The sequence below is a fragment of the Hyaena hyaena genome, unplaced genomic scaffold (assembly GCF_003009895.1).
Source record: "Hyaena hyaena isolate Hyena2069 unplaced genomic scaffold, ASM300989v1 scaffold_272, whole genome shotgun sequence".
Classification (NCBI taxonomy): domain Eukaryota; kingdom Metazoa; phylum Chordata; class Mammalia; order Carnivora; family Hyaenidae; genus Hyaena; species Hyaena hyaena.
Genome location: NW_024080906.1, coordinates 1,513,269 through 1,535,271, shown reverse-complemented (window position 1 = coordinate 1,535,271; position 22,003 = coordinate 1,513,269). Strand labels below are relative to the sequence as shown.

The window sequence follows — 22,003 nt, the reverse complement described above, 5'->3', positions numbered from 1 at the left end:
ACAGCACAGAGCCTGTTTGGGACCCTCTGTCTCCCTCCCCTGCTCACTCACATGCACGCATGCTCTCTCTCTCTCAAAATAAACATTAAAAAAAAAAAAATTCCATTACGTATCATTAATACTAATAGTAAGTGACACAAACTTCAATACTTTATGGAAACCTAATACTTCAACTTCTTTTTGCCTTTTTGCATCAGTCCCCTTCAGGGCGATAATTTTTTTATGACAAGACCCTTAAAGCCCTAAATACTCACATGTATTACCTCCATAGTTTATTTCTCACATTTAGCATAAATTTCTGCATCAGTCCTATCTTTGAAAAGCTAATATGAATACAACAACATCATCTGAGGTACTTACTATGTACTATGCACTTTTTTTTTAATTTTTTAAAACTTTTTTAATGTTTTATTTATTTCTGAGAGAAAGAGAGAGAGAGACAGTACGAGCAGGGGAGGGTCAGAGAGGGAGACAGAATCCGAAACAAGCTCCAGACTCTGAGCTGGCTGTCAGCACAGAGCCCGACGCAGGGCTTGAACCCACAAACCGTGAGATCATGACCTGAGCCAAAGTCAGACGCTTAACCAGCTGAGCCACCCAGGCGCCCCATGTACTATTCACTTCTAAGCCCTTTGTATGTTTCATCTCATTTAATTCTCACTCTATAAAATAATTACTATTATTATTTACACCTTTCAGATAAGGAAACTAAACAGACAGATCAAGCTCTAAATCCACAGCCAGAGCACCCAGGCAATCTAGCCTGATTATCTGTGTGCTCTGGCACCTTTTATTGCCCAACAATATTAACTTACAGAAAAGAAGTTATAGATTTGAACTGCAAAGACAGCCAGGGCAAAACTAATCTTTTAAAGGTCTCACTACACAAAAATTTTTATTTCCACACAATTGTGTTTTTTTTTTTTTAATGTTTTTATTTATTTCTAGGAGAGAGAGAGAGAGAGACAGCGTGGGCAGGGGAGGGTCAGAGAGAAAGGGAGTCACAGACTCTGAAACAGGGTCCAGGCTCTGAGCTGGCTGTCAGCACAGAGCCCGACGCGGGGCTCGAACCCACGAACCGCGAGATCATGACCTAAGCGAAAGTCGGACGCCCAACCGACTAAGCCACCCAGGCGCCCCTATTTCCACACAATTGTAATTGAAGAGGCAATTGAAGAAAAACCTTGAATTACATATTGAAACTTATAAAGTTTCTGAAATTTGACAGTCCAAAGAAGAAAAAAGCAGGGGTGCTACATGGTTCAGTCAGTTAAGCATCCAACTCTTGATTTCAGCTCAGGTCATAATCTCACAGTTCATGGGACTGGGTCCCACATCAGGCTCTGTGCTGACGTCACAGAGTCTGCTTGAGATTCTCTTTCTCTGCTCCTCTCCCCCAACCCCTGCCCAAAATAAATAAATGAACTTTAAAAAAAAAAAGAGAGAGAGAGAAAAGCAATTACTAAAGTGACACAATAAACTGGCATATTACTGACATACACACATGAAGAAAAATTCAGATATACTGATGAAGAATAGATAGTTACTGTAGTAACTGAGATTAACTGGTTGACATTCAAAATTAAGTTTCAGTCTTGATGAGACAAACTGCCCTAAAATCAAGCACAGATAAAAGAATATAATGACATACACATACAAACACACACACACACACACACACACACACTGCTTAAAAACCTTTCATAATTTACCTTTTGGTTTCGGGGTAAATCTTGAGCATTTGACGGAGGCTTGTAATTCAGAACTAATCTTCTAAATTCCAGAAGATTGAATAATGACTGTAAAAAGAACAACAATTTAAGATAACCTGATGGAAAATTCTATTAACAGAACCATAAAAATGTGATTTGTCTACGAGATTTATTTTTGACAACTATTCTACTTATACACAGGATTGTGGCCACCAGCACAAGACCTATTTTCTCCCGGAGAAAATGTCTAACTTCTTATATACTGACACACTATTCTTGATGATTAACAATATTTATTGTACTGGAAAGCAGAAAATTAAATGTGGACAACACAAAAAAATCATACTATGTATTATTAAAAGCTTTCTTTATGTGCTTAATAAGCAGTTTCCTCAAAATAAATGATACACAAATTCTAAGTCTAGAACTTTTTAGACCTGTTATAGTCACTGAGTTATCTTCAGGTATCAATTCCACAAAACTAGAACCCTAATAAATTTATGGGCCAGTGGCTAGGTGATAGAGACATAAAGAAATTATATATTATCTCTATGTTCAAGAAGACACACAGCCTAGAAAGAAAGAAAGAAAGAAAGAAAGAAAGAAAGAAAGAAAGAAAGAAAGAAAGAAAGAAAGAAATCAGAACAATAGAAATCTGAATCCAGGATACAATTCTATTGATCTGACAGAGGATAAGAGTATATGAAAGATGTCCATGGAAAGGCTTCCTAGAACTGTTTTTTAAACTGTAGCTTGTAACATATTGTCATCATCATGACACCTGTTTAAAAAAATGAAATAAAATACAGTTGAAATATCAAAACATGCCATACAGTAAATATGCCACAGAGTATTATTTACAAAATTTTCATTGTATGTATTTTATATACACATGTATGTGTCAAGTGTTTTACAATGTAAAATGCATTCCTTTCTTTTGAAAATCACTGTATAGGAGGCAATGATACATGAGGTCTTAGCTAACTTGTGTGAGCCAACTTGATAGAACATAAAGATAGCACCACAAATCAATCATAAAACAAGATTTTGTTTAGGAGTTAGGTGTTGGGAAAACTGGCCCACGATATATAAAGAAACAAAGTCAGATATAGATATATAGATATAGATGTGGTTTAAAGACCTCAATATGAAAGATAAAATCATAAAACTGGCAACAGTTACTGTAGGAAAATATTTTGGTTATCTTGTTATCTGGAAGTATTTCTTCATTAAACAATATAAACACATGAGGTAATTCATTTATGCATTGATTTAATAAATATTTATGGAGCGCCCACTACATGCAAACATGAGAACAAGAAGCAGAGAATAAACTATATTGAGTCCCTGACAAAATAAGAATAGTATGGAAACCAAGCAGTATGTAAGCGAAAAGAAAAAGAAGAAAGCATGTCCTTCAAATATAGCTGTGTATCAGAGTAATTGTGGAGCCTTAAAAAATACCTAGGTCAGGGGTTTCTCAACGAAGATAGAAAAATAAGGTACCACAGAAAATTCTGAAATACTTCAAAGAATCAATAGCAAATTTCAAGAGGGACAAGACTAGCAATACATATCTTCTTGACTTATGATGGGGTTACATCTTGATAACCCTCCCTACCTTCAAAGTATCATTAAGCTGAAAATGCATTTAAAACACATAACATACTGAACACCTTAGCTTAGCCTAGCCTACCTCAAAAGTGTTCTGAACACTTACATTAGCATATAGGTGGGCAAAATCATCTAACACAAAGTCTATTTTATAACAGAGTGTTGAATAAATGATGTAATTTATTAAATACTGTACTGAAAGAGAACAACAGAACAGTTGTATGCGTAAAGAATGTTGTAAGTTTATCAGTTGTTTACCCTCATGATCACAAGGCTGACTAGGAGCCAGCATCACAAGAGAGTATTGTACGGCATACTGCTAGCTCAGGAAATGATCAAAATTTAGAGTACAACTTCTACTGAATATATATATAGCTTCTGTACCATCGTAAGTTAAAAAAATCATAAAATGAACCATGGTAAGTTGGGGACCATCTATACTCTCAAACGTTGCCAGATCCAATAAGGGAAGAAAAATAACACTGGATTTGGCAACTGGGAAGTCACCTTTTCAGTAGAGTGATGGAAGAGTGGCAGCAAGAAGTACTGTAGAAAGGAGATAGAAAGGATAAAATACAGACTATTTTATGAGGAGTTTAAAAAGGAAAGAATAATGACAAATTAGGATAATCCCAATCTCACTTCTTTACTCTAAACTCCCATTAGGGAACATTTTCCTTCTTCCTGAACACCTTCCTGAAAAATTATATTTCTTTTGGTGTGGGTCTGTTGGTGATGAATTACTTCAGCTTTTGTTTTGGCTTCATTTTTGTAAGACTGTTTTGTAAGATTTTGTAAGATTCATTTTGTAAGACTGTTGCCAGTTACAGAATTCTAGATGGCCAGTTACTTTCTATAGCACTTTAAAAACAGCATTTCTGTTCAGAAGTCATCTGTCAATCTTTGTTTTGCTTCTTATAGAGGTGATACAGGCATACCTTGTTTTAATGCTTCACCTCAATGCATTTTGTAGATACCATGTTTTCTATAATAGAAGTTTGATGGCAACCCTTTGTCAAGCAAATCTATTGGCACCATTTTTCCAACAGCACTTACTCATTTTGTGTTTTTGTGTCACATTTTGGTAATTCTTGCAATATTTTAAAATTTTCATTATTATATCTATTATGGTGATCTAGAATCAGTGATCTTGGATGTTACAAATGTAAATTGTTTTGGGGCTCTGCAAATCATGCCCACAAAAGATGGCAAGCTTAATCAATCATGTTGTATGTGTTATGACTGCTCCACCTTTCTAGCTCTCCTCAGGCCTCATTATTTCTTAGGATACAACAATACTGAAATCAGGCCAATTAATAATGCTACCGTGGCTTCTAAGTGTTCATTCAGTTGATGTGGCTTTCAACTGGGCAAATTTCACTGCCTTCTTAGTTTAAGAAACTGCCACGGCCACCGTAACCTTCAACAACCACCACCCTAATCTGTAGGTAGCCATCAATATTTAAACAAGACCCTCCACTACCAAAAAGATTATGACTCACTGAAAGCTCAGATAACGGTATTTTTCAGCAATAAATTATTTTTAATTAAGGTATACGCATTGTTATTTTTAATGTAATGCTACTGTATACTGAATAGGCTACAGTATACTATAAACATAACTTTTATACAAACTAAGAAAGTCATTTGACTTGTTTTATTATGATATTCATTTTATTGCAATTGTGTGGAACAAAACCCATGTATCTCCAAGGTATGCCATGTATATCTTTTCCACCTGGTTACTTTCAGGATTTTCTCTTCATCTATAGTTTTTCAATTTTATGTGCCTTGGCACAGTATTATTTTATTTATGCTACTTGATTCCTGTTGTTTCCAGAATCTGTGGCTTGATCTCATTCATCAAATTTGGAATATTCTCAGTCATCTTTTCAATTAATACTTTTTCTATATTCCCTTTTTACTTTCCCTCTGTAACCAAATACTATGTTAACACTATTCACCATGCCCAAAATATCTCTTATATCTCTTATCTGTATTTTACTGCTTCGGTCTGAAAATGTTCTTCAAACCAAGTGTCCAGTTGACGAATTTTCTCTTCAGTTGTGTCAAATAAACTGCTAAAGTCATCCACTGATTAACTTTATTATATTTTGCAGTTCTAAAATTTCTATTTTGCTTTTATAATAGTTTTTACTTTTCTATTGAAATTCTCAATCTTGCTTTTAATTCCTTCATTATATTAACAGTTATTATAACAAACAATTTAATTTTCAGGTTTCATATTGCTGGTTATTTTAATTTTTGGACATACCTTATTTCCTGGCATGACTGATTATAACTGACTTGAGTACTAAACATTTATTTTTATGTGGAAAAAGTGGAGAAAATTCAAAGTTCTACATAATACTACTTTCTAATACAATTTACACATTTGCTTCTGGCAGGCACCAAAAATGGAGCCATTTGCAATCCCAGATCAACTTAATCCAAACAATTCTGAGATGAAGCTGGGAGACAAAAACTGTGAAGCCTGGCTTATTCTCAGTTCTCACTAATCCAAGGTTGTAGCCCTCTAGAATTTAACTGAAAGTCTAAAGTGTTTACTAATGCTCCAAGTCTGTATAAAACTATGCTTACCTCCCCAACCACTCAGCAGCCACTTCTGGAACTTTCTCAAGGATAAAATCAGCCCAAAATATAAAGCTTGCTCTAAAAATTCTGTTCTTGCAGAGCTTAGTCTCAAAATCCCTCACTGCTTTAGTGTTAGGTGACATAGTTGATTTTTTGTTGATGTTCTTTTGGTTTGTTGGGTTCCAGCAAAATATGACCAGGTAAATGGTCTAATACAACCTAATAAGCTACAAACACAAGTAGAACCTGTGATCGTTACAGTAAATCACAGAAATTAACGTTTTTAAGTCATGAATACTGTATATCCTCAACCACAGTCATAATAGTATGACATAATAGTATGACATAATATTGGTCAACCTATTTCTTCAAAAAAGATGGGAAAGAATAATTTTCATTACTGTGTTTGTGATTGATGGACCCTGAAAACAAGTATCCATTCATTCAGTCCAAAGCTAAGAACTAAATTTTGAAGATCACTTGCTAAAACAGAATTTGGCTAAACTCTTGAAACCAATGAGATGAGACTTCAAATAACTTACAAAAAACAAAGAGTGATGACAAGAAAGCAAAGCGATATAAACTGTGTATAACGAAGATACTGAGGAAAAGTAAGATCACTTCTCCTTGGTGGATTAGGGGGAAAAAAAGGAACAGTATCATGTAAGTTCAAAGTAAGGTATGGACTGGAAACAGATAATATGATTAAAAGGTGAAAGTCTGTATAGAGAGCAATTAAATCTCTATGTCCTTCCCAAACACAGAAGACTCAGACAATTACCATTTCGTTCTGTGGGATACAAGAAATCTTGTCTTTGGATATAACTGAACTGAATGGACTTGGTTCAGAAAAATCATAGTATCTGTGTGTGTGAGAGCATGAGATTCAGGGCTACAAATAGGAAGAGTAAGTAAAAAACCTGCAAAGTGATCCCCAATCAACCCTCCCACAATTGCCTTTCTCTAGGCCTCTTTTTGGAAAGCTAGCAATCATGGTTAAAACATAAAGAATCAGAATCTAGCGTGGACTTGAGACAGAGAAATTGAAAGAAAGAAAAGAGAAGAGAAAAGGGAGAAGAGAAGAGAAGAGAAGAGAAGAGAAGAGAAGAGAAGAGAAGAGAAGAGAAGAGAAGAGTAGAAGAAAAGGAAAAGAAAAGAAAAAAGAAAGAAGAAAAGAAATAGAGTTAATATGGTTGTGCATACAGAACCACAACAGAGATGTTAGAGCAAATTTTAAGAATAAGTAAATAAAAATTGGAAAGAAAAAAATGGGCAACTGACATCTCCAGGAAAACAAAAAATTACAAAGGGATACTCTGGGTAAACCTCTGTAATGTTTACAAAATCATAGAAAATGTAAACACTGACTACTGACTATTTTAAACTTATTATACAATTACGTTGGGAATGAAAAGAAAGGCGATTCTAGGTACGTGAAATGAGACCGCTAATTCCTCATCTATCTCAGCGAGACGGCATGTCATTTAGAAAAATGACAGGAAAAAAAACTAGAACTGGTTGTAGTTGCCTTTAAGAACCATGACTATGAGGTAGGGAGGTTTGGGGCAGATTACTATTGTTTTTCATTACAAGTCTTTTATTGCTAGAGAATTTATTATTTTCTCTTTGAACCAGGTACTTCTATTCTTTGATGAAAATTCAAGAGTTATGAGCAAATAATGTGAATAAACATGTTAAATGATGTCCTAACATTTTTTGAAAACTTATAGCATTTTCTCGATCCCATTCATCATTTGGGTGATGGAAGCATCTTAAGTTTTCAATTCCACCATATATAATATATGCTCCTTTTTGGTTCTTTCATTCACCCATTCAGTAATTACTTAAAGGGATCTTCCAATGTGTTAGACACTGTGCTACCTACGGTGTCTATATACAGCTATAAAACAATAACCTAGAAAATCTGTGCTCTGCCCTCAGTATGCTTGTATTTTAGTCAACCTGGAATTACGTGATTTATGAGGAAGGTTACCATATCCTTTATATTCCAACTCACAACCCTTCTGAGTGTGAAATAGAGTTTTAAGACTTATTAATACGTATCAATGTATCTACAATAGAAGTGAACTGGGGCTGTTCAAGGCAAACAGAAGTATGAGCACCTTACTTCTGAGCATCTCAGAGACATCCAAATGGGAAAGGCACCAAGAGTCATCATGAGAATCCATGAATTATACCCCAAACTAGCAAGAGAGGAGAATATATACCTCTAAATAACTACTTCATTTCACTGATACCCTAGTGGAGAAAAATAGCCTCAATTAGTCATTTTTACATATAAGTTCCAGAATAAAAATACTCCTGATTGATAAGGAGTTAATGCCCAATCTAGGATGGTCAGGCTAATATTGCTAGCATCTAAAAGATTTAAACCATCCTCTGTACCAACTTCTCCTTGTTTATAGTCCCTTTCTGATATTGTTTCCCTTTTCCTCCAAAATATTGGTCCCAGTACCTAAAAGAATAACAAAGCTATACCCTCTTTAGCCTATCCCTGCTACCTATTCTGCAGTTAGAGGTTTATAATCCAAGTAAATGTCTATAATTGGCAGACATACTTACAAGGAAAAGAAGTCCCAGTTGTTTCACACTAGTCCTGCCAACTTAAGTAAATTCCATCCCCCTGAGAAAATTTTGTAAGTGAAACTTTACAGTACATTTACATCATAGTTTGAACAAGTTCCAAATCACTGTTGAAAATACAATAAGAAACTTCCAACACTAACAAGAGATTTCCTGCCCAACTTTCCTTTCATAGGTGAAAAATTCCATTTATGATGATAAACTTTTACATTTTAGATGATATCTATGGAATTAAAAAATAATGTCATAAAATGAAAACAAATAAAAGATTTTACAAAAAGCAAAATAAAAATAGGATACCGGACTTTAAAATTACAACAAAACAAAACCTGAATTGGTCTTTTGACAAATTTTTCTCCCCACCCACAATTTTCCAACACCTAAAGTGTAATGCATTCATTCCCACGCACCCAAAAGCCAATAATCTTAATACTTCATTATAACCCAAACTTTTCAAGGCTAGAAGTCACTTTTATGTGTCTAGATTTTGCAAAAAATAATATAATATAATAACAATAATCCCAAGAACCCTATGTTAGCCTATGTCAGGAGTGTGGTAAGGCTATGTTACCAGTTATATAGTCACTAATCTAAGGTAATATTTAAAAATTAGTAAAATTACTTCAAACTTTAATTATGACAAGCAATTTTTTGTAGTCCATTCTCTTCCCCACCAAAAAACACCAAAGATTTGAAAAGTAAAACAAGGGGCGCCTGGGTGGCTCAGTTGGTTAAGCGTCCGACTTCAGCTCAGGTCATGATCTCACAGTTCATGGGTTCGAGCCCTGCATCGGGTTCTGTGCTGGCAGCTTGGAGTCTGAAACCTGTTTCAGATTCTGTGTCTCCCTCTCTCTCTCCCTCTCTCTTTGCCCCTCCCCTGCTTATGCTCTGTCTCTCTATGTCTCAAAAATAAATAAATAAAAAAAAGTAAAGTAAAACAAAAGCTAAGATCAGCAAACACCACTTGGAGGAGAAATAGATGGACAACAGTTTCAAATTTGAACTAAGGGGTGCTGGACAGTTCAGTCAGTTAAGTGTCTGACTTCAGCTCAGGTCAGGATCACGCAGTTCATGAGTTCAAGCCTTGCATCGGTTTGCGCTGACAGCTCAGAGCCCAGAGTCTGCTTCAGATTCTGTGTCTCCCTCTCTCTCTGCCCCTCTCCACTTGTGTTTTCTCTTTCAATCTCTCTCTCTTCCTCCCTCTCAAAAATAAATAACCTTAAATAAAATAAAATATTTAAAGATGCTACTCCTCCATGTGCAATCAATTTAATATGTAAGAACTACTATATAATTTAAAATCTACTGTTTAAAGAGTCAAAATTTTAATTTCCACAATGAATGAAGAACAGATGCTTGCATAAAAACACTCTGCTTAATTTCTCCTTTTTAAAATAAAATTCTGGGGGTGCCTGGGTGGCTCAGTCAGTTAAGCATCCCACTTTGACTTAAGTCATGATCTTGTGGTTCTTGAGTTAGCTCTACACTGAGCTCTGTGCTGACAGCTCAGAGCCTGGAGTCTGCTTTGGATTCTGTGTCTCATTCTGTGTCTCCCTCTCTGCCCTTCCTCTGCTCACACTCTGTCTCTCTGTCTTGCTTTCTCTCTCAAAAATAATTTTAAAAAATTTAAAAAATTTTTTGAACTAAAATACTAAAGATGTTTATCCTGTGAAAACAACAAGTGGTTATCCCCATTTTTATTAGTATGAATTTAGTCATCATCTCAAACAGGCCTTTCTTACACTATGGTGTAGAGAAATAAAAAGCACCTAACTAACAAATATTGATTACTTGCAAGTACTTTCTTCTAACAGATTTCTAAAAGAAGCTTCTATCTAATCAATGAGCCTCATTAACTGGCCATTAAAGTGCAGTGATAGCCTCTACTTGTCCAAATACAGGCAGCAAAGCATATTTGAAGACTCACATCACAGCCTTCAAACCATGCTTCTTATTTTTAAAATAGGTCTAAATTATAAAACTTAGATTGAACAATAAAATGTAAAAACTCTTACTAACAGTGCAAAGTAAAGTAAATCAATACATAAAGACTCTAATAAAACTGTAGATATTACTGTCAGGTACATGAATAATTAATGCACAATGATAGGAACAAAAGTATTATTACAAATTTACGTTAATTTAGGTATTCCTTAACATTTTAATAGCCTGAAAAACAAACAATATAGTATATTACTAACTAGTCTATACCAAAGAATTTAGAAACATAAATCTAGAAAACCAAAGCAAATCAAACTATATGGTATTATAACCCAAGCAAAAAAAGGGGGGCAGAGGGGACAGTTGGAAATTACAACACTGAAGTAGAAAAATGTTAAAATCACAGAACACAATTAACAACCTTATAGAAAATGAACTAAACAACTAGTTAGTTGCTTTAATGTCACATAAAATTTTATACCTTCATATACAGGTTGGGAAAGCTACAAAATGAAGAGATATTTTGAATATAAAAAATTGGCATACACAATGATTTAAACAGTACTAACCAGGAATACTAATAAGCTACAATTCAACTGTATTAGGAAAATAAACAAAAGATTTTCCTAAAGGGTCAATAAAAACTAAGAGTATGTTATTCTTCATAGATTGTTCTAAGGAGATCATTTAATTTCATGTTTTGAAATCTGATGGATAACATTACCAATGTCTACCTGAGAATACTAAAGAATTATGATAATAGTATTTACAAAAGAAAAAGAAAAAAAATTGTCCAGATTGAGAAGAGGATGCATAACTGAATATAAGTATTTTTCATTTTAGAATAAAGGTCTCAAGAAACATTTCATTAGGGGCCTTCCAAGTTAAAAAAAAAAAATACATTACTCTTGATTTATCAATTATTACTCTTTACATCATATGCTTTGAAACTTACGTCAATCTATACCCTCCTCAAACAAAATGTCTCTTTATATTAAGAACATAAGTAATTTAAATGACTATAATCCTATGAATAATATCTTCCATCATATACAATAAATCTGATTTGATGAACAACAAAAAGTAACAGTTCTGCTTTCATATCTTGGTTATCTTCTCAAGATTTGCAGAGTAATACATACAAAATATTTTTCACTCTTTCTACTCTGACAATAATTCCTAACAATAGGGAGGGAGGAGATTAATTCCAAATAAGTGAAAGGCATAGGTACTATTCTATTATTAAGGCTCCATACTGGGGTGAGGACAAGAGAGGAGAGAGGAGTATGACAATCCACAAACTAGTCCATTAGACAGAAGGGCATATTAAAAACTTGTCTGCATTTATGTTTAAAGTACACAATTTAAAAGAAACACACCCCAACCCACTTTCCATTGCTATCATGTCCACCAAGTAAGATCTGCATGAAGAACCTTACCTGAATAACAGCACTAAACCAGCAAGTATTGCCAACATTCTTCAGTCCAACAGGAACTTTGTCCTGTCTTTTTCTATCGTAAGGGTTTCGAGAATCTCTCCAAACTTCTGTAGGCGTCCTTTTTAAACAGGCTTTATTTTCTGCTATACTAGCTTCAAGAACTCTTAAGCAATGGATGAAAATGATTTAAAAAAAAGAAAAAGAAAAAAGAAAAGTACACTATTAATTTAGTGCTGTAACCTAGGAAATAACATACCACAAACTAAGGATGTACTTACTTAAGCTGTGGATAATGTATCTGGGAAATTAATATTAAACACTAACTTTACTGAAGTAGAAGTTAGTTTACTTTAAGAACACAGCAGTGGCAAACAGATCAAGAGACATGCAGCCTTTTTTCCTGAGAAAAAGGAAATTTCAAATGCAAAAAGACAGTGTTATAAAACAGAAAATATATTGTTTAATTATGTTTCAACAAACTTGATGCTTAGTACCAGGAACATAGCACCTATGTAAATTTCCTAAGAAATCACTCTAGTAAATATTTATAAAATAAAATAATGACTAGTTTTTTAATAATAATTGGTTTGAACCATCAAGAAAACATTCCTAAACAAACTGCACTTTTACTCCTTTGACCATTAATTTCCGTTTCTATTTAAAAAAAAAGTTAAGTTAAATTCTAGACTTCCTTTCAGTTCTAGGGTTCTATGACTCTAACAGCTAAATAAAGAGAATAGTTAGGTGTTTATTTCTTCATCCAAAAGCTTGCCTACATACATATCAGAATAATAAAAGATTTACCTCTTCAAAGTAAGATTATCCAGAGAGTATCTTAAATACATCTAAACATGGCAAAAATAATGCAACTTTGCTTAATCACGGTTTTCTTGCTCCTAAGCATGCAGCAACATGCAAGGAAACCCTAATTCCCAAAATGAACTAACAAGCATCCTGTTCCAAATCTGTCACTCACTACTCTAAATAAGCATAACTAAGGTTCAAAGTGTCTTAAGCCATTTTGTGTTCATTAAAAAGGCTTTGTCAAGAATAAGTTCCAACATTTTGGCTACTTAACAAAATCTCACTCATGCTATACGATTTTTTATTTTCAAGATTTTGCCCTATCAGATTAATGTCAAATTCATATAGCTATATTCCTTAGTTTTGGGGAAAAAGTAAATTGTACTTTTATCTCTAATAGTATTATTTTCAGATACTTTTAGATACAATAAGATTCAACTTGTCATCACTTAAAATAAGTTATGTGAATACAGGATAAAGTCTCTCTTTGGGAATCAATGAAACCACATCCTAAAAAATAGCAGGTAACAACATCATGATATGTTGAAATGCAAAAGTCAAACTCAAACATTTATAAATGAATGGTTTAGGAGCACCTAGGTGGCTCAGTTGATAAGTATCTGACTCCTGATTTAGGCTCAGGTCATGATCTCACAGTTCATGAAAATCAACCCCCAAGTCAGGCTCCGCGCTGTCAGCACAGAGCCTGCTTGGGGTTCTCTCTCTCCCTCTTTCTCTGCCCATTCCCCATTTGCATATATGTGAACTCTCTCTCAAAATAAATAGACTTTAAAAAAAAAAATAAAAATAAACAGATGGAAATACCTCTGTAACTTTTAAAAGTGATCCAATATTAGCAACAGGACTCTGGAAAAAGCAGCTCTCACATGCAACCACAGCCCCTAGAAGGCCTTTTCTTGTAAACTATTTACCACTAAAAGGTACCAGAACTGCTTGGAAATTATTTAGTTAGGTGAACTGGGGCAGAGGAAAGTAAAAATTTATCTAGAACATCCCACTATTACCAATTTTTTAAGAACATAAGGGGGGAGAAAGTAAAAAAGCCAATTTGAAAGACTTCCTACTGTTCAAATTGTACTGTTCATATAATATAATAAAATAATAATATACTAGAAAAAACTGATTTTGTACAAGGCAATTAGTTTTACACTCAAAAATTTTAATATAGGGTGGGGTGCCTGGGTGGCTCAGTCGGTTAAGCATCCGACTTTGGCTCAGGTCATGATCTCATGCTTCATGCGGTTGAGCCCCACGTCGGGCTCTGTGCTGACAGCTAGCTCAGAGCCTGGAGCCTGCTTCGGATTCTGTGTCTCCCTCTCTCTCTGACCCTCCCCTGCTCACGCTGTTTCTCTCTCTCTCAGAAATAAAACAGTAAAATTTTTTTAAGTTAATATATGGTATACAAAAGGGAAATATAACACAAAAGACTGCTGCATATAAGAAGGTATATTTAATTTTTTATTGAGTTTTACAAATGAGAGTGCATTCATTGACAATTCTGTTCTTTTTGTAATGCATGTGTATATTTAGGAGTATAAATAAAGGAAACTTATTTCAGCCTTGGTAATTAGAGATGAATGAACTAAAACAAGCAATGAATTTTGGAGAAATCAGCAATATCACAAACAGGAAAAGAAGAATTAGCACCAGTGGTCATATGTAAAAGACATCTTCAACTCAGTCATATGGTAGATCTCATTGTTCATTATAATAAGAATATGGGTTTTGAAGAAGTAGGTTTATTGTAATATCCCTTAACCACACCACAAGATAGACCTATCGTATTAAAAGATGGTGGATGAAAGAATGCCATGACTTTGTGATCTTGATTTAGAGCTTTTAACACGTTCAGTTTTGTATCACCAGGGACTTAGAGCATACTTCAGTAAATTTCCTATGACCTCTTCCTGGCTCCTAAAAAACTATTAATACATTTATCACACTGCACCAAAAATATTTATTACACAGCCAGTCTCTCCATCAGCATCTGGAGGGTAAAAACAGATTTGTTTCATTCCTAGAGCACGTAAGATAAATACTAAAGGCTAAACTAATGTTTAAAGTAAAAGGATTAAGATATTAGATGTGGCTACTTCTTTGTTTTTCATTTAGCAAAAGCCCAATCTCTAGCCCAAATATTACTCTATTCCCAAGACCCCGTCCCTTTCTATAGTCTAGTATTGGCACAATGAATATAAACCTTCTATAGAGCCAGGCCCTACATAAATAAGAGTTCCTTCCCTGACCTCACCAAAGTAAAGCCACTGATACCACCCATGCTCTGAAGTATAAAGTATGCAAAGCTACAAATCCAGATATGAAGTCTGCCAGTAGAGAGAGAGAGGAGAAAAAAAAAAAAAAAAAAAAGCAAAACTAACACTGCAAATCTCAGAGAGCTTAGAAATAGCTTATAGCAAAATATAGCATGCCGAGAGAGGCAACCCCGAAAGACACAAATCAAAAACCAATTCCCACTACCCATCACCTGCTTTCTTATCTTCCCAACACTGGTCATGACCACGCAGCAATTTAAAAAGATGACAAAATGTTTTGCTCTTTTCCTTCCACACTCTGTATGGAATATTTAAAGCACAAATGTTCACCTTCCCATTCAATTTTTATTGTAGTGATTTTGGCTTTTGGGTTTTTATGCTAGTTTTATTATGTTTGCAGTGTTAATTATATTTAAATTATTTAAACTGCATCAGAGCAGTAATGTTGAAAACATCCCACTTTAGATCATCTAAGTATATTAGGGAAACGTCATACTCAATGAAAAACATACATTATCGTTTAAGCTGTACAGACCAACAAAAAAGAAAATGAAAAAGAGAGAAGGGGAGGGGGAAAGAGTGGAAAGGAGGAGAAAGAGGATGGAAAAAGGAAAGGAGGAAGGGAGGGAGGGGGGAGGACAGGAGGGAGGGAGGGAGGGAGGAATAATTTGGTTGATTTTCCTTTTGAAAACAAATGGTATGATTAGGATCACACTATATCCATAAATCAGTTTAAGGAGAACTGACCATTTTTACAACATCAGTCCTCCAATTTGTGAAATACATGTTTCCAATTATTCACAGATTCATTAATGTGTCTCAATGATATTCACTAATTTTCTTCTTGGAAGTTCTTGCACATTCATTAAGTTTATTCTTATCTTCCACAGTTTTATGTTATAAATGGTAGCTTTTTAAAATTTCTCCCTATCATTCCTTTTGTATATAGAAATATAATTTTTGCATATTGATTATCAATCAACATAGCTCAAAGCATGCTTTTTTTGGGAAAGAGTACATTGTAGAGGGATAATTTGCACAAGATACACAATCTTAAATGTACAGCTCAGTGACTACCACCCAGATCAAAATACAGAAAATATCCATTATTCTAGAATATTCTCTCATACTCTTTTTACAGCCAAGTGTCCTCTCCACCTCCCAGGAAATCACCATTCTGACTTCTATCAATGTAAATTAGTTTTGCCTGTCCTTAAACATCACAGAAATTAAATCACACAGCAGTTACTCTTTTGTGTCAAGGTTTAATTGTTCATAGTTTTTGGTTATTATCAATAAAACTAATGGACTCTTTTCTCAGGGGTCTATGCCTAGGAGTGGAATCGCTAAGTACTAGCATAGTATATGCTGAAATTCATCAGAAGCACCCAAAGCATCCAAAGTGGTAATTCCATTAGACACCCCTACCAACAACAGGGGACAGTTCCAGGTACTCCACGTGCTCGCCAATATTTGGTATAGTCCTGCTGTTTCATTTTAGCCACATACTACGGTGCCTGTTCTCTGATGGGATGACTCAGCAAGTCCCCACTACCCAGATGGCCACACTGCTGCAACCATACCCAACAAGACAACATGTTCACAATCATATGGTGGAATACAAATTAAGAGAGTCTATGTTTCTGATACACAGGCTCCCACTGCCTGCCTGTCAGATATGTGACTCCTGCCAAAAGTTGACTTGTTTCTCTCCGTGGTGAGGTAGGACACACTGTACAGGATAGGGCTCCTGCCCCATTCTGGAAGACTGACTACGCAGAACCTGTGGCCATTCACCTGTCCCCACTTACTGGTCTCTGCGCGTCTTGGGAAGAGAGGTGATGCTTCACTATTGACACTGTTTCAAGCTACAGTGTTGCTGTTCTCATCTAATCAGTCAATTCTGGCCACAGACATGCATTCCTTGAAACTAATCTGTTTCATATTTTCAATTTTTCCAGAACACTTGTAATCTGACAATGGTCAGAAATGACTCAAAGAATGAAATAGTAATTAAATAGTAATTAAAGCACTCTATGGATCTTCTATGATCCACACGCATCTGGCATTGTTGAGCTTTAGCATTATTTTCACAAATCAACTGAAAAGATTTATAACTTATTGCCTCACCTACTCCTGTTCAACACGGGCAGTTTCCTCTCACAACAGCTTCCTAAGTAAAGACCTGGATGAAATAGGCAGGAGTTAAGAGATCTATTTTAGGGGCCCCTGGGTGGCTCAGTTGGTTAAGTGTCTGACTTTGGCTCAAGTCACGATCGCACTGTTCATGAGTTCGCGTCCCACATCGGGCTTTGTGCTGACAACTCAGAGCCTGAAACCTGCTTCAGGTTCTGTGTCTCCCTCTCTCTCTGCCACCCCCCGGCTCATATTCTGTGTCTCTCTCAAATAAACATTAAAAAAAAATTTTTAATAAAAAAAAAAGAGACCTATTTTAAAAATTCAGAATCCCACCATAACTCTTCCTGGACATGATGCTTTTTTCTTTCCCTAATGACAACAGCATTCTGGTTGGTGAACTCCCTACCCCAGGTGGCTCCCAAACCGAACTCTAGCTCAGACCCCTGGATTTCCGTGTTGGATGAATGGTCTTGGAGTGTAAAAACAGTGAACAGTCAGTTGAGCACACTGCTTGTTCAGCTCTGCTACAGTGGCCCACGGAGGAGGTGTGTGTGGGAGGCACAATGAGCTCCTGTAAATTTTGTAAAAATTTCTTTTTTCCCCTTGCACCTACCCTTCTAGATGAAAGGTCAGGTTCAAGTAGAAAATTATTGCAAAAAGGTAAAATTACAACTACTGGGATGGAACATGCTGATTTTGTAGCAGTGGGGACAGTAGACTCACCCCACATTCAGTCTTCCCAAACTGCCCTTGGAGGCTGAGTGACAAGGAAAAGTGCCCTGGTGGGACTAACCTCACTGTTTCACCAAGGACAGAATACGAGCAGTTCTTTCTATTCACTGAAAATCATTCAATGATTTTCATGTGTCTTACTACTTTGTAAATTTGTGTCCTTTGTCACCTTCACTGTCACTATTTTTAGGATAATTCCACCTTTTTCCTCTGTGAATATTTTTAAGATTTTCTTAGTCTTAAGTGTTCTGGAGTATCATTATCATGAATCTAGGTGTGGGTTTCTTTTAAATTTCCCAACTAGGATTTGTTGGGCTTTGTGAAATTATAGGTTATTTTTTTCACCTCTGAAAAATTCTCAGTGATTATCTGTTTAAATCTGGCCTTTGAGTCACTCTTTCCTCTCCTTCTGTAACACCAATTAAAGTATGTTAGACCTACTCACTTTATTTTCCATTTTTTTTCTTTTAACCTATCTCCATATTTTTCATCTTTTTTAGCTGTCCGTTACAAGTTGGAGAATTTCTTCTCCTATGCACCCTTCAGTCTAATAGGTTCTTTAGCTATTTCTCTTTTTGTTTGCTTATTATTTTAGAGAGTGAGAGAGAGCGTGCGCATGCACATGCAAGTGCGAAGAGGGCCAGAGGGAGGGTGCGAGAATCCCAAGCAGGCTCCATGCTTAGTGCAAAGCCCGATGCAGGCTTCAGTCTCACGACCCTGCCATCATGACCTCCTCCCCTTCTTTAGCTATTTCTAATCTAATAAACCTATTCTGTTTTCTCTTCTTATATGACTTTGATAATTCTAATTTTCATTTCCAAAAGATATTTTCAGTTCTTTTTCAAACATGCTAGGTCATATTTTCAAGGATTTCTTATCTCCTTTAAAAGCTAAAGCATAACTCTATCAATCACAATATCTAAATACACTTTTACTGCCTACTGTTCTTGCTGATTCTCAATTTCCAAGTGTGTGTGGTAATTTTCAGGGAGGGTGCTGTAGAGCTTCAAAAGTTACTAAAGAAGGGGTTCTCTGAGGCCAAGGATAAAGACACCTTCCTAAACAAACAAAACACTTATGATTATGCCAGGACCTAGAGACAACACAAAACCAACACCATTCAAAACTAAATTCATCGCGCCTAGGTGGCTCATTCAGTTAAGCATCCAACTCTTTTTTTTTTTTTGATGTTTATTTATTTTTGAGAGACAGAGAGCCAGAAAGTGAGCAGGGGAGGGGCAGAGAAAGACAAAGAGAGAGACAAAGAATCTGAAGCAGGCTCCAGGCTCTGGATCATCAGCACAGAGCCCGATGCAGGGCTCAAACCCACAAACTATGAGATCATGACCTGACTCGAAGTCAGACACTTAACCAACTGAGTCACCCAGATGCCCTGAGCACCCAGCTCTTGATTTTGGCCCATGAGCCCAGGTCATGGTCCCAGGTTAATAGCATGGAGCCTGCTTAAGATTTTTTTTCTTTCTCTTTCTCTCTCTCTCTGACCAAGCAAACAGCAGTACTGTTTCAGGGTTTTGTTTGTGGGTTTGTTTTTGTAAGTGTGGCAAAAACTTGTAGCCACATACTCCCTTGAATCTGCTTTCTCTCTTTCTCTTTTGCTCACAGTTGCAGAGCCTGCATGGGCTCCTCTGTCTCCCTCTCTCTCTGCCTCTCCCCCACTCGTGTTTTCTTCCCCCCCCCAAAAATAAATGTAAAAATAAACATTTTTGAAATGTTCAACTTAAGAAATTTACCATGAAATTTATAAGTGCCTACACAGAGGATTGTATAAAAAGATAAGCTGTAACTCATATAATTATAAAGTAGTATTCCAAATGTATGAACTCATATTAAAGTATGTCTGCTGAAATATAATCATAGTCAAATGATTCTAGAACTCTGTTTGGCTAAACTTTGTTATCTGAACTTAAGGAATGAACAAATAGTTAAATTTACTTTGATGTATGATAATATAAATTTTTTCTTAAAAATACATCATTTTCCTTTTTGAATTTAGAATCCTAAGCCTTCATAAAACCCATAGGAACAAGTATCTCTTTGCCATATGTTTAGCTACAATTCTCACATTCCCTTTTAATTTTTTTTTTTTTTTTAGTGTTATTTATTTTTGGGGGGGGAGGGAGAGACGATTAGGGCAGGGGCAGAGAGAGAGGGAGAGAAAGAATCTGAAGCAGGCTCCAGGCTGTCAGCACAGAGCCCAATGCAGGGCCCAAACCTATGAACCGTGAGATCAAGACTTGCGGCGAAGTCTGACGCTTAACTGACTGAGTCACTGAGGTGCCAGTCTGAGACAGTATGATTTACATATGTGCTTATTAACTGCACATTTTAGACTTTACATTTTTTTGTTAATTGTAAATTATAAAATCTACATGTATCACAAAAGACTAACATTTTGCAACTAAATTAATATGACTTTTACTTCTACAGGGTATAATTTTATGTAAATTTTTATGGCATATTACACTACACCAAATCTCTGCAATGTTATGTACAATTAAAATACTTATAAAGTATTCACTATTTTAAGAGTATATTAAAATTTAAAAGAGCAAGAATAAAAAAGAATATTATCTTAAGAGATATAGGTTCCCATTTGGACAAAAATACATAACATATACATTAAATAAAAGATTAGGAATAGTTTTAATCCCTTAACTTTCAAATTATTTTTATTTTTTAACTAATTAGTATATACTGTTTTAATTAGAAAACACATGATATAAAACTAGTGACACTATTTGGTATATAAGCTTCCAGACTTTTTTCTATTGTATACTAATATAAATTTACTTAAACAATAATATATATACTTTTAAATACAAGATTTGAATTATAGTATATATTTGATTTTATAATCTTTTACATTTAAAAGATCATTCCCCTTAAAAATGAAATCCAACTCACCTATTTCATGTTTAAAATATTTCTCCTCAAAATTTAAGTACTGCTAAGTTTTATAATTATTCAAGACAATTATTTCATCCCAATTCATTTTTGAGGCAAACACTCATTTTACAATTTCTCTAAATCCTTCACCAAAAAAAGCCTAATTAAAATGTCTAAAGATAATGTATGAATTTTTGGTTTTCATTTAAAATTACTGACATTAACTGAAATTAGCCCCAACTGAAAAAAACAATGAATTTTAATTTCAATCTTTCCATGTTAATGTCTTACAAAGTAACATTTAAAGACATTAAAAAGTATTACTAAGAAAAATTATGTGCCTTTGCTAAGCATAGCACTTGGAGGCATCTCCTACCATACAGTAATCTCAGATTACTTAGAAAGAAATACATTATTGATATTGTGCCAAGGGAAATTATCTGTGAAAGCTGGTACATTCTGCTACCAAACAACCGTGTTAGAGGGTAATGAACACTGAAATCCTAGGATTTACCTCAGTTATGTGCTTTTGGGAAATCATTTAACCTATAAAAGATAATTTCATCTTCAATTAAAGAGTTACCACTACCTCCACAAAGTTGCTTAGAATATTATACTTAGGAAGATATTTTTAAATATATAGTCTTCCATGATAAAATTAAATTTATTTTTATTTGATCTACTGATGAATCAAAATGTTGCAAACTAATAAGTTTTCATTATTAAGTCATAAGATGCATTCTATCACACATCTTGGAATTTTGCCTATTTCTTTAAAATAAAAAAAACAAAACTATAAACATATTATCATATTACAGATCAGAAGATGGAGAATTAAGGCCCATGGGCTATATCCAGTTGGCAACCTGTTTTTAAAATCGAGATTTATTGGATCAGAGCCACACTCACTAAATTATGTATTATCTATGGCTGCTTTGACACTACAATACTAGAGTTAAGTAACTATAACAAAAACCATATGGCCAATAAAGCCTAAAACATTTACTATTGGCCCTTTACAGAAAAAGGTTGCTAACCCCTGCTATAAATGACTAGAAACTGAATTGGACAGTATACCCAAAAGACATGAGGGGGAGAAGAATAATCAGAAAAATACTCAAACATACACCTAAATTTAATGCCTCATACATAATGCCACTCCAAAATCCTGAAAATCTAAGCTCCAAATGCAATCAGAACTAGAATATGAAAATTTTGTTTA

The 22,003-nt window shown here is 34.9% G+C and overlaps 1 protein-coding gene across 2 annotated transcripts in view; it reads right to left on the bottom strand.

The window, feature by feature from the left end:
* USP25 (ubiquitin specific peptidase 25) overlaps window positions 1-22,003 on the bottom strand; it is a 143,789-nt gene that overhangs the window by 83,865 nt on the left and 37,921 nt on the right. For both annotated transcript variants that reach the window (XM_039245902.1, XM_039245903.1), the window contains exons 5-6: window positions 11,906-12,068; window positions 1,713-1,799 (exon numbers count right to left, since the gene is read on the bottom strand). In XM_039245902.1, coding sequence (XP_039101833.1) covers window positions 1,713-1,799; window positions 11,906-12,068 — 250 coding nt within the window. The remainder of the gene's footprint in view (window positions 1-1,712; window positions 1,800-11,905; window positions 12,069-22,003) is intronic.